Source organism: Misgurnus anguillicaudatus, chromosome 14, assembly GCF_027580225.2.
Source record: "Misgurnus anguillicaudatus chromosome 14, ASM2758022v2, whole genome shotgun sequence".
Taxonomy (NCBI): Eukaryota; Metazoa; Chordata; class Actinopteri; order Cypriniformes; family Cobitidae; genus Misgurnus; species Misgurnus anguillicaudatus.
Genome location: NC_073350.2, coordinates 24,945,821 through 24,958,278, shown reverse-complemented (window position 1 = coordinate 24,958,278; position 12,458 = coordinate 24,945,821). Strand labels below are relative to the sequence as shown.

The following is a 12,458-nucleotide window of genomic DNA, read 5'->3' as shown; positions in this document are numbered from 1 at the left end:
TGTTGCATGAAAAGTTTTATTATTACATTTTTTTTATTAATAAACCATGACAGTTCTAACAAACTACAGGCACTGCACCTAAGGCAAATTATTGAATATATATATATATATATATATATATATATATATATATATATATATATATATATATATATATATATATATATATATATATATATATACAGCAATATGTAGAATAGAAGAGAAACAGAAGTGAGAGTTGCCACACCTGACACGCCTACTTTAGCTTGAGGAACTTAACATTTGTGATTGAGATTTCCTGACCTGCTTCACTTCTTTATATATCAAATCCTTTTTGTCTTGTGGCTTTTTCAAACTCTTGCTGTCTTCGACCACTCACTAATTCTCTCTTTATACACGGAGAATCATGGGAAACTTTGCTGCAAATGAAGGACTTTCTATTTTTGTTATTGTAAGCTGATTACATTGTGACATAGCAGCCTTTCTCAGTTATAGCCTATTTACCTTGTATTGTTATTATCTTTAGATTGTATAGCTCTTTCATTCTAATGGTTACTTGTAATGAAAATCTACAATTTATTGTTTACTTTTTAAGAACAATATTTTCTATTTTAAGTGTATTTAGTCCAACCATACACTTATTATTTGCATTTACTTTATAGATTTCCAGATTTATGATTCACTTTTTTTATATATAAAACCAGTTTGCTAAAACTTCTATGTCTTTTCTGTGTTTCAGTTGGTATGGCTCGGCATCAATGCGTTTCTCTTTGTGCATTTTTATATGGCATTTTTGGTTGACAGATATTACTACACTAGAGTCATCCTTGGGGTGAGTGTCAAAGCATTTAAACTACTATATGTATTTATTGTTTGTTTGTTTGTTTGTTTGTTTATAATTCATAATATTATAATGTGTCTTAATTTATGTTTAAAAAATACAAACATTGTACATTTGTACCTTGTATATTTCTCAAAAATAATCATTTAAAGACAATGTTTTCTTAAAATTATATATTTATAAATAAAAGTATTCTAAGTTTACTCTCTATGCTTTTGGTTTCTGCGTTCATGTACATTTTAATTCCTAATACTGTTGTTTTTATGCATCAGTGCATGTGTCATTCAGATGTTAGAGCTTAAAATAGGAAATGAAACTCTAATTATTTTATCCCCCTCTCTTTTTCTTTGTCTGTCTCTTTTTTTTGTCTGTCTCACTTCCAGCATGCTCTCTCGTGGGCCAGAGCTCCAGCTGCATGTCTGAACTTTAACTGCCTGCTGATCCTGCTACCTGTCTGCAGAAATCTGCTCTCATTCCTACGAGGATCCATACAGGTGAAGAGAAAGATCTGGCTTATGAGCATCAGATAAAGTTTTCATGATGCAAACAATATGTGTTTATGTTTACAGTGCTGTAGCCGAACTGCGGCTCGCCAGCTAGACAGAAACATCACTTTTCATAAACTCGTGGCCTACATGATTGCTTTTCATACAGGTACACTTTAGTTACTTATTTATTCATTTCAATCATATTTAAAATATTTTGCATTTTTGGTGCATGATACATGAAGACCTCTTGTATATATTTAGCGGTCCACATCATAGCTCACCTGTTTAACTTCGAGCGATTCATGGATTCCCAGCTCATGATCAACGACAGCTATCTGCCTTACGTTTTATCTCAGATTGGGAACAATGACAACAGATCTTACCTGAACCCCATCAGATCCAATGAGACTGTAAGTTTGCCCTGCTTTTCAACATTACACTAGCAGGCCAAAGCTGTGATGTATTTATACATTTTCATCTTACTGTAAAAAGATTTTGTGTTAGCAGAAGTTACTGTTGTGCAATCTTAGGGAAGCCAATCATTGCAAAAGAAACCTCAAACCGATCTCAGTTCATCCTCTCAGGCCTACCTCCCACATCATTCACATCACATAAGCATCACATAAGATCTAATGATGTTGTGATCACATGATTTTAGACAATACATTTTTGTTGTATTGCTATGATGATCCCAAGAAGAGTGGTCACAAATAGCATACAAAGAGGAAGAGAAGCCCATGATCATGACAAAAATATAGTGCCACATTAAAACATGTGTGGTGACTTCTGTATGATGTTTCTTTATAAATGCTATTGGATAAATTCACGTTTTTGCCAATAATGTGACAAATTATTTGTACTTTGGATCTCTCATTCCCAGAACCCAACAATCGTTATGTTTACAACCGCAGCAGGACTAACAGGGGTGGTCATCACCTTGGCCCTCATCCTCATCATCACTTCATCTATGGAGGTCATCAGAAGGTCTTACTTCGAGGTGTTCTGGTTCACCCACCACCTGTTCATTGTCTTTTTCATTGGTTTGGTACTGCATGGAATTGGGTGAGGGTTTATTTTCTTTTAATTGTTAAAAAAATTGTTACTCTAAAGCAAAACCAAACTTTTCTATATGATAAATTTGTGATGAAACAAATGCAATAGTGGTAATTTAGAATTTAAAGGTGCAGTGTGCAAATTTTAGCAGCATCTAGTGGTGAGGTTGTGAATTGCAACCAACGGCTTAGTCCACTGCTCACCCCTCGCTTTTTAACCACATAGAAAAGCTACGGTAGCCACCAACGGACAAACATGTCATCGTCGGAGACAACTTAATAAAAGGGTTTTTGTAGAAAATTGTTGGCACAAAATGGTGACATCCATGTAAGGGGACCCTTGGTGTATGTAGATAAAAAGGTCTGTCTCGTTCTAAGTTAATAAGCACATAACGGTTCATTATGTAAGGTCTTTATACACCCCTGATAATATAGTTCTGTATATTATTTTGCATTTTTGTCAAGAGATCCTTCTTAAAATTACACACGGCACCTTTAAAGGGACACTATTTTTTGGAGGTAGGCTGATTTTCCAGCTCCCCTAGAGTTAAACATTTGATTTTTGGTGTTTTGGAGTCCATTCAGCTGATCTCCGGGTCTGGCGATACCACTTTTAGCATAGCTTAGCACAATCCATTAAATCTGATTAGACCATTAGCATCGTGCTCAAAAATAATCAAAGAGTTTCAATATTTTTCCTATTTAAAACTGGTCTCTTTGGTGCCCCAAAATAGTCCCCTGCTATTGAAAGTTACCAAGGGGAATATTTTTGGTTATTTTTAAATGGTCTAATCAGATTCAATGGATTATGCTAAGGTATGCTTAAAGTGGTAGCGCCAGACCCGGAGATTGGCTGAATGGATTCCAAAACGGTAAAAATCAAAAGTTTAACTCTAGGGGAGCTGGAAAATGAGCATATTTTCAAAAAAAGTGGAGTGTCCCTTTAAGATGGACATATATTATGCATTCCTCAAAATCAGATTATTATTAGAATATTAAGAACATTTTTATATTCATTTTCGAGTAGAAATTAGTACACATATTTACTGTGACCACAGACAACATTTTACTTGTACGTTAAATAATGCATTTCCAAAACTCCATGGGAAATTTCCATGCGATTTCTGCAAAAATATGCTCATCAACAAAGCTTTGAAGTTTGCATATAGCATGGCTTCCACTTAAACATTGTGGGGCGGTTTCCCGGACCAGGATTAGCTTAATCCAGGACTAGGCCTTAGTTTAATTAGGAAATATAACTAGTTTTAACAAACATGCCTTACTAAAAACATTACCTGTGTGCATTTTGAGGTAAAACAAAGGGCACTGATGTATTTTAAGATATGTAAGTGCAAGTTGTTTTCAGTTTGGAGAGATCTTTAAAGTGTTTAAGTCTAGGACTAGTCTAATCCCTGTCCGGGAAACCGCCCCTGTATATTGTTAATATGAGCATTGTCTGATAAAAGAATCACATGAATCTGAGTCATAATATAATAAATAACTCATAAAATCTTATGCAATATGTCTGCAGTAACAGTGTATGTATGTGTGTGTAGACGTATTGTGCGAGGTCAGACTCTTGAGAGTATGAAGGTTCATGCCCCAATCGAATGTCACAGCTACTTTGAGACCTGGGGTAAAAATGGCACCCACTGCCCCCAACCAGAGTTTGCTGGAAACCCTCCAATGGTAAATCATGATGTCATCTTATATACATCTAATACTCATTAATGTCATTACCATTAAACGTGTACTCCCACCCTCTGTGCTTTGCTTAAGACGTGGAAGTGGGTGGTTGGCCCCATGTTTCTGTACGTTTGCGAGAGACTGGTGCGGTTTTACCGCTCGCAGCAGAAGGTGGTTATTACTAAGGTTAGTAGATCAGTATTGTTTCTTACCTCCATTATTAAATGCATGCTTCTAGACCAGTGGTTCTCAATCTTTTTCGGCGCTTGGCCCCCTTTGTGTACAGTGCATATCTTCGCGGACATAAAAAAATCTAAAACTTTTTTTACAGGTAGTGATGCACCCTTCAAAGACCCTTGAGCTGCAGATGAAAAAGAAAGGCTTCAAAATGGAGGTTGGTCAGTATATCTTCATGCAGTGCCCAAATATCTCTCATTTAGAGTGGCACCCCTTCACCCTGACCTCTGCCCCTGAGGAAGACCACTTCAGTGTGCACATCCGAATCGTAGGGGATTGGACGCAAGCCCTCTACACGGCCTGTGGAGGAGACAAAAGTACGGTGTTGGATGCCTGGACTTTACCAAAGTAAGATTATAGATGGATTAAATAAGTAATATTAACGGAACAGTATGTAAGAAATTTATATCAATTAATTATAAAATGGCCCTGATATGTCACTAGACATTAAGAAATCATGTTTATTTTAAATACTTATATCACTCACAACAGTGGTCTGGCCAGGATATTATCATTTAAAAAGTGAAGTTGCAGCCCTCAACTGATGTTTATGTTGTCATTTTGTGTATTGGCCACCAGTTGTGTGATTGCAGTACCAGCTTTAGCCACAAGATGTGTGATTGCAATACCAGTTTGGGCCACAATCCTACATACTGTTCCTTTAAGTAAAACTTGGAGTAATGTTCGTGAGGGTTTCTTGGTTAAAATTCAATGTCAGGTTTCTGATGTGTGGCACAGATAAATTCACACGACAGAGATGTAATGCTTTCAATAGTTATAGTATGTCTTGTAAAATGGGAAAATACATTTGTAAAAGGGGATGTGGACATACAAACTCATTTATGAAAAGGAGAAGTGTGCAGAGACCAGCAGAGATTAACACAGTTTCAGAAGGGAGGAAGGATGACATTCATATATTTCAACATTTATAAATGTTTGTTGGGATTTCTCGTAATGTATTTCTTTATATATATAGTTCCTTGAACACAAAGCTAGCAGAGCATGGTGCAAACAATGCCAATGTCTGTGTTTGATCTCCCAGAAACATACTGTTGAAACTGATAGATCTTAAAGGGACACTCCACTTTTTTGGAAAATATGCTGATTTTCCAGCTCCCCTAGAGTTAAACATTTGATTTTTACCGTTTTGAAATCCATTCATCCGATCTCCGGGTCTGGCGGTACCACTTTTAGCATAGCTTAGCATAATCCATGGAATCTGATTAGACCATTAGCATCGTGCTAAAAATAACCAAAGAATTTCAATATTTTTACCGAATTAAAACTTCTGTAGTTACATCGTGTACTAAGATCACCAGAAAATGAAAAGTTGCGATTTTCTAGGCTGATATGACTAGAAACTATACTCTCATTCTGGCGTAATAATCAAAGACTGCCGTGGCTGCAAGGATATTACGCAGTGCCTAAAAATAGTCCAACTTTTAATTTTCCGTCTGTCTTAGTGCACGATGTAACTACAGAAGAGTCAAGTTTTAAACAGGAAAAATATCATAACTCTTTGGTTATTTTTGAGCTCGATGCTAATGGTCTAATCAGATTCAATGGATTATGCTAAGCTATGCTAAAAGTGGTAGCGCCAGACCCAGAGATCAGCTGAATGGATTCCAAAACGGTAAACATCAAATGTTTAACTCTAGGGGAGCTGGAAAATAAGAATATTTTCAAAAAAATCCCTTAAAATGTACTGTAAGTTACTTTGGGTAAAAAGAGCTTACAAGACGAAGCACAGATGTTATAAACAGCAAGTAATATGTCAGTCTTCCCTTTACTGTGTCTGTGTCTAGGATGGCTGTGGATGGTCCGTTCGGGACGGCCAGTGAAGATGTATTTCGTTATGAGGTTGTAATGCTGGTTGGTGCTGGGATTGGAGTGACGCCCTTCGCTTCCGTTCTGAAGTCTGTTTGGTACAAGCACGTGCAAGAGAACCAAAACGTCTTCACAAAAAAGGTGATGAACAGCTGTTTACCATTCAAATGATCCTTAAAGGATGCCACCGTTTTTCAATATTTTATTATGTTCTTACCTCAACTTAGACTAGTTTATACATACTTTTTTCAATGCGTGCACTTAATCATTGTACAGCGCGTCGTGAATGTGTTAGCATTTAGCCTAACCCCATTCATTTTCTTAGGATCTAAACAGGGATCAATTTAGAAGCCACCGAACACTTCTAAAGTTTGCAGCACTTCGGCTCGGCACTCAGTAACATCATCACTTCTGACTACTTCCTGTCTCGCTCAAACCTCCATCAATATTACTGCGCCCGAGGTTGAAGTGCTGCAAACTAGGTGCTGTTTTCCTTTTAATGAGCTTTTGAGTAACATATATACAGTGCTTTACAAATTTATTAGACCACCTGTCTGGTTGTCTCAAAGACCATACAGCATTGTGATGTGTTTTAATGCAGACTCTCCTATATACAGTATCGGATGGTGGACCACAAAACCAATCAGGGGTGCGTTTCCCAAAAGCACTGTTGCTACATAAGTTAGCAACTTTGTTGGTTGCAATGCAATTTCCCATTGCCAACCAACTAACTTGCTAACAGGTTAGCAACGATGCTTTTGGGAAATGCACCCCAGGGTGAGATTTATGCATCATCTGAAAGCTGAACATTTAAGCTTTCCAAAGTATGGTTTGTTAGGATAGGACAATATTTGGCCGAGATGCAACTAGTTAAAAATCTGTAATCTAAAGCTGCAAAAAAAAAAAAATGTTGACAAATTCTCCTTTAAAGTATTCTAAATTAAGTCCTAAGCAACACATATTACTAATGATAAATACATTTTTGTATATATTTACGATAGGAAATGTACAAATATCTTCTTGGAACATGATCTTTCACAGTGATCTTTTCAAATACTGATTTTTGGCATAAAAAATGATAAATTTGACCCATACAATGTCTTATTGGCTATTGCTATAAAATACTTGTGACCTGTAACTTATGACTGGTTTTGTGGTCCAGGGTCACACACAGACACACATATAATTGCAGTTGCAGTGAATCAATCCCAGCAGGCATTTCAACGTTGATTCACCGTTGAATCAACGTCAAGGACAAGGTTGAATCAACGTTGAATTACCTTTTGATTTTGCAAATTTATTCAACGTTCAACAACAACTGACATTATTTCAATCAAATTTCAACGTTGATTTTTAAGCATTTTATTAACCTTTTGCAACAGTTTACCATTCACCGTTGTTTCAAACAACTGACCTTATTTCAACCAAATTTCAACGTTGAAGGTCGGTCATATGCATGGTGGGACTGATTTTTACAAGGCTTACTATGTGATTTTTTTTATCCGTGTCCTCCACAGATCTATTTCTATTGGCTTTGTCCAGAGACACAAGCGTTTGAGTGGTTTACAGACCTGCTGCAAAGTTTGGAAAGACAAATGACAGAGAAAAACATGAGCGATTTCCTCAGTTGTAATATTTATCTAACACGCTGGAAAGAAAATGAGGTGAGAGAAAGAAACCAGTACGGGCTTGAGCCATGACGATTCAGTGATTCAAATATTTTTTATTACTTTTAAATTAAAGGCTGCCCATCTCAGAGTTCAATATGAGGCTGAAGATGACCCCATTACCGGTCTTAAGGAGAAGACTCGGTACGGTAAACCCAACTGGGACAATGAATTCAGCACCATTGCAACCCAACATCCAGGGTATGTAGAGCCTGAGAAACCTCAGCAGTATATATTAAAGGCTTTCTGTGCATTAATGACTATTTCTTTTTTATTATTTCTCTAAGTTCAAAAGTAGGAGTGTTTCTCTGTGGTCCAGCTGCTTTGGGTAAGGCTCTGGGAAAGCAATGCCATGAACACACCGAATCTGGAACCAAGTTTATTTTCAACAAAGAAAACTTCTGATCTGCTTCAGTAATAATCAGAAGCCATGCACGAATATGGATATGTTTTCATTTCTTTGACCTGGTTGTGTGCATAATGCAAAAACAAAAGTAACTGATTTACATTTACTTCTCAGATGTAATTTTTCAGTTAAGATGTGAAAGTACCCTGGTTTCCAAACCTTCTTCCTCTTTCTCAATTATAAACTGAATAAATCTTTTGAAATACTATGGTAAAACAGGCATTGTTTTTAACTTCAACATTAATTTCTGCTTATTGAAAGAATTATGTTACAATACATGACAATGGGCTTCATTTACTAATCGTGCATAGGCATTTTTTATGCAAATTAAGGGTAAATTATGTTTGCACTTACATTTCTGAATGTATGAAAACTTTTAGAGAAAGACCCCCATAAAAATTCAAATGCCAAATGTTTAATTCCACAAAGCTTGTAATTTCAATAATCGAAAGAGGGGATAGATAAGTTGCCACCTAAATTATTCAACGATAGTAAAACAATTCTGTCTGAAACTGAAACCGCTTTGTGTATTATCAAAACTAAATCTCTTTAAAGTTTAATATCTATATTTAACTGTTTTTTTTTACATTTTAAGAAGGGAAAATGATATCAGTTTCAGTTCCTGCCATTCATGGAGTATGATGTAATGTGGCAAACTTGCATTGTTTGTAAATTCCCCTAGTATTTAACCAGGACTAAACCATAATGATATATTCACTTAACACTGAATTTATTAAATCCAATTTAGACACTTTAATAATTAACCATCAACATATTTGCAATTAATTCTATACAGAGCAAAAGTGACCATTGCAAGTCAAAAAAAGCAACTACAAGTAAAATGTTTACATGGTAGACAAGCGCGTGTAATACAATTTCAACTTTGCATTAAATAAAGCAAAAACAGAACAGAGTTGGTTTGAGTCTCTTCAGCAGATGGTTTCAAAACAAACTACAGGATGTGATCTTTTGGTGATTTGGCCCGCCTGTGACTGTGTATGCACGTCCCAGTCTTGGGCTCATAGGGTAGCCACAGCAAACACACTGACAACACAGTACATAGTACGGTTCTCCCACCTGACCGTACAGCTTCCTGTTAGATGACAAACATTACAGTGAAATCAGATCATGTCGTCAGGGCACGTGTGTGTTTATTTACTCATCGTATATCTGACAAAACATGGACATGAATTCATCTAATGCATCTGACGTGACACTAGGTCTGTAGATGTTTCTGTTTAATAAATAATATATACGGTTGCTTTTACATGGTTTGGCATGTCCAGCTTTTGGTCTGCAAGTGTTAAGACTGTGGAAGCTCACAGCTGAGTTATAAATAACACAAAGCTTTACCATCAGTGGTAGTGTCCCAGTAACAAGAGTTGGCTGTGTGAAGACCTGCGCCACTTTTCTGCATCACAGCACAGTTGACTAAAGTGAACATAAAACAACAGATATTTAGCAGACAATAAACAAATAACTGTGCCTGTTAAAAGTCTTTTTTTTTGTGATTTAGGATGTTAAATCATCCTACATAATGTAAAGAACATTATAACCAACATATATCTTTGATAATGACTTAGTAAGGTTACGTCAAAGATTGAAATCAATAAGTAAAAAAAATCTGATGCTCCTTATCTCATAATTAGTCACATTATGTACAGTATACAGTGAGATGAATTGGATAAGCTCATACCAATATACTTGAATGGTTTTCCTTGTTTAACTAACTGAGTGAGTGAGTGTTCAACTATGCTGGCTGTCCACTGGTTTACTTTATTCTGGCTGTAGTCCACACCTCCGATGATCCCTTCAATACACTGTCCAACAAACACACAGAGTTAATGGAGCATACACTCACAAAATAGGCTAGACATGTTAGACATGAAGTTATAACAAAGGAATAGATTCAGTGAGATAGATCAATAGATCCTGAAGGGTTGTTGCCAACATTAACTTACCTCTTTAACTACGTTACTTGCATCATCTGGACTAAAAGACACCTGAAGTGAAGAAAAAAAATAATAATTTTGAAAGATTAAAAAAAATAAAAAAGCTATCAAATTTTATTGAGTATATTAAATACTCAGTATACTAAGTGTTTTACCATGTGTATCAACATATTTACGTTACCACAAGCATCAAAACAAATTGTGACGTCGAATTTGTAACGTTAACATTAGTTCGCCTCAAGTAACTTAGTAGAGGGGATCATCTGACCACACCCAGGTAAATATTAACGTTACATGAAAATATACAAACAATATGAATAAAAAAAAATCAAAATGCAGATTTAAATGATTTACGCAAGTGTACAATACGCGAATATACGTAAGGTTTATGGATGATGAGCTAAAGCTAATTTTCTGTTAGTACTGAATGGAGCGGTTAGCATGCTAGCGGTAAAAGCGGTCTGTGATTTACGAAATCGAGAACAAAATAAACATTTTATAAGCGGTAACGACATGCTGTGCCAAATGTAACACTTACTTCGTCTCCAGAATGATACTCCTCCATCGTTTAAGCTTAAACGCTAAAAATATACACACGACTCAAGGATGCAGATGATTGTAGCTGTTGTGTCACTGACAGCTAAAGGAAACAATACTGCTGAGGCGGCTTCTCAATCGGCAAGACTCCAGACTTCAGAGGTCGCATATGCAGGCTGCATACGTCATCAAGCCTGATTTATTTAAGTTAACTGAGCATTACATTCGCAAGTCATAAGCATTTTACAACAATTTATGATTAACTTAGAATAATCATCAATTTTAGAATTATTAATATTCTGAAATAGCACAGTCTTGATGACGTATGCAGCAGGCTACAAATGTGACCTCTGGAGGCTGCGGCCTACTGTTTGAGAAACGGCCTGATGCTGTTCAATGCGAGTGCTGGCACCTACTGGCGCTCCTCCGAATACACCATTCTGTCAACCACGTCCTATGCTAGAAATTTAAAGGGACAGTTCACTTTAAAGATGAACATGTATTGTTAAAGGGATAGTTCATCATTTACTCACTCTAATGTTGTCACAAACCAGCATACAAACCTTTATTCTGATTAACACAAAGGAAAATATTTTGAGGAATGTTTGTAGGCAAACCGATCAGAAGCCCCATTGACTTCCATAGTATTCTTATTTTCTAGTAAATCTGATCGGTTTGGTTACACACATTCCTCAAAATATCTCCTGTTGTGTTCATCAGAACTAAGAAATTTATACGGGTCCGTAACAATATGCGAGGGGGATGACAGATTTTTCATTTTTGGGTGAACTTTATCTTTAATTTAATAGCACCTGTTGACTGATATTAAATGAATCATCAAGGTCCCTTGTTTCAGCTAAAATATTCTTTATTGTTCTACTGTAATGAAAAGTCACCTTCATGTTGGATAGCCTGAGTAATTGTGTAAACTAACCATTTAGGGTTTGTTGTAAAATTTAAAGCAACACTATGTAGTTTTTTACCTTTAAATAATATCTCTAAAATTATTTCAGCGATAGAACAACTTTTAACTGGACAAAGTGTACTGTTGCTGCAACCTGAGCAGCCTCCTAGCTGCTACAAGCACACTCTGAAAGTGGCGGTGGAGGGTAGAGCACACAGCCCCGCCCCACCCCCTGCCTGCAGAAGAGTGTCTGAAACCAGGCAGTGTTGTGCTTTTCAACCACATGGGGGAGCTGTAAGTCATTTTTACATGGAAACTACATAGTGTTGCTTTAAGATGTTGCCAGACAGCCTCCACTTTCTTTAAACTATCAAAGCAATTTAAATTTATTTCTAAGAATATTTACATTACCATGAGTATTAAGAGTAATCTGCCACAAAATAATACATAAATAAACAGTTATCTGTCATGAAACAACAGAACACGTTTTAGTATGATTAAAAAAAAACATTGTACATACAGGGTTCCCACACCTTAGTTAACTTCAAATTCATGGGCCTTTCAAGGACTTTCCAGGTCCAATACCCTCAAATTCAAGGATTAAATGTGGGGACACATTTCAAGTGAGAGCAAGGTTACATCGTGTTACCTTTTAAGATACATTGTTACAGTTCCCTTTCGCGGGAACTCGCGCTGCGTCACTGCGGTGACAATTTGGGGATGCGCCCAGGGGTAAGTGCGTCTGAAGGTGTATATCAAATTCAACTAATGGTGAGGCTTAACAACAAAGCCAGGGTGACGCGGAGCCAGGAAATATTTTGCTATCTGAAATATTGGCAAAGACGGCGTTACAGGGACGCAGGAAGTATGGCAAAGGAG

At 36.5% G+C, this 12,458-nt stretch overlaps 2 protein-coding genes across 2 annotated transcripts; one reads left to right on the top strand and one right to left on the bottom strand.

The window, feature by feature from the left end:
* The first annotated feature begins 272 nt into the window (after positions 1 to 272).
* cybb (cytochrome b-245, beta polypeptide (chronic granulomatous disease)) lies at positions 273 to 9,099 on the top strand. Its single transcript, XM_055184175.2, has 13 exons — positions 273 to 433; positions 722 to 814; positions 1,207 to 1,317; positions 1,393 to 1,477; positions 1,573 to 1,721; positions 2,192 to 2,373; positions 3,920 to 4,052; positions 4,143 to 4,235; positions 4,381 to 4,634; positions 6,092 to 6,254; positions 7,631 to 7,777; positions 7,857 to 7,981; positions 8,068 to 9,099. Exons 1-13 carry the CDS (start codon positions 389 to 391, stop codon positions 8,183 to 8,185), a joined length of 1,698 nt encoding a protein of 565 aa, XP_055040150.2. The 5' UTR covers positions 273 to 388; the 3' UTR covers positions 8,186 to 9,099.
* Positions 8,916 to 10,827, bottom strand: dynlt3 (dynein light chain Tctex-type 3). Its single transcript, XM_055184177.2, has 5 exons — positions 10,677 to 10,827; positions 10,148 to 10,189; positions 9,883 to 10,006; positions 9,540 to 9,617; positions 8,916 to 9,279 (listed from the first exon to the last, which is right to left on the bottom strand). The coding sequence occupies exons 1-5, from the start codon at positions 10,701 to 10,703 to the stop codon at positions 9,206 to 9,208; spliced, it is 345 nt and encodes a 114-aa protein (XP_055040152.1). The 5' UTR covers positions 10,704 to 10,827; the 3' UTR covers positions 8,916 to 9,205.
* Positions 10,828 to 12,458: the final 1,631 nt, after the last annotated feature.

Bases quoted from the DNA above. Each gene is read 5' to 3' on its own strand.
- cybb (XM_055184175.2), top strand. From the start codon at position 389: ATGGGAAACTTTGCTGCAAATGAAGGACTTTCTATTTTTGTTATT. The intron at 1,722-2,191 runs GTAAGTTTGCCC...TCTCATTCCCAG, and splicing joins CCATCAGATCCAATGAGACT to AACCCAACAATCGTTATGTT. The intron at 7,982-8,067 runs GTATGTAGAGCC...TATTTCTCTAAG, and splicing joins ATTGCAACCCAACATCCAGG to TTCAAAAGTAGGAGTGTTTC.
- dynlt3 (XM_055184177.2), bottom strand. From the start codon at position 10,703: ATGGAGGAGTATCATTCTGGAGACGAA. The intron at 10,007-10,147 runs GTAAGTTAATGT...TTTGTTGGACAG, and splicing joins CAAGTAACGTAGTTAAAGAG to TGTATTGAAGGGATCATCGG. The intron at 9,618-9,882 runs GTATGAGCTTAT...TGTTCACTTTAG, and splicing joins AAAACCATTCAAGTATATTG to TCAACTGTGCTGTGATGCAG.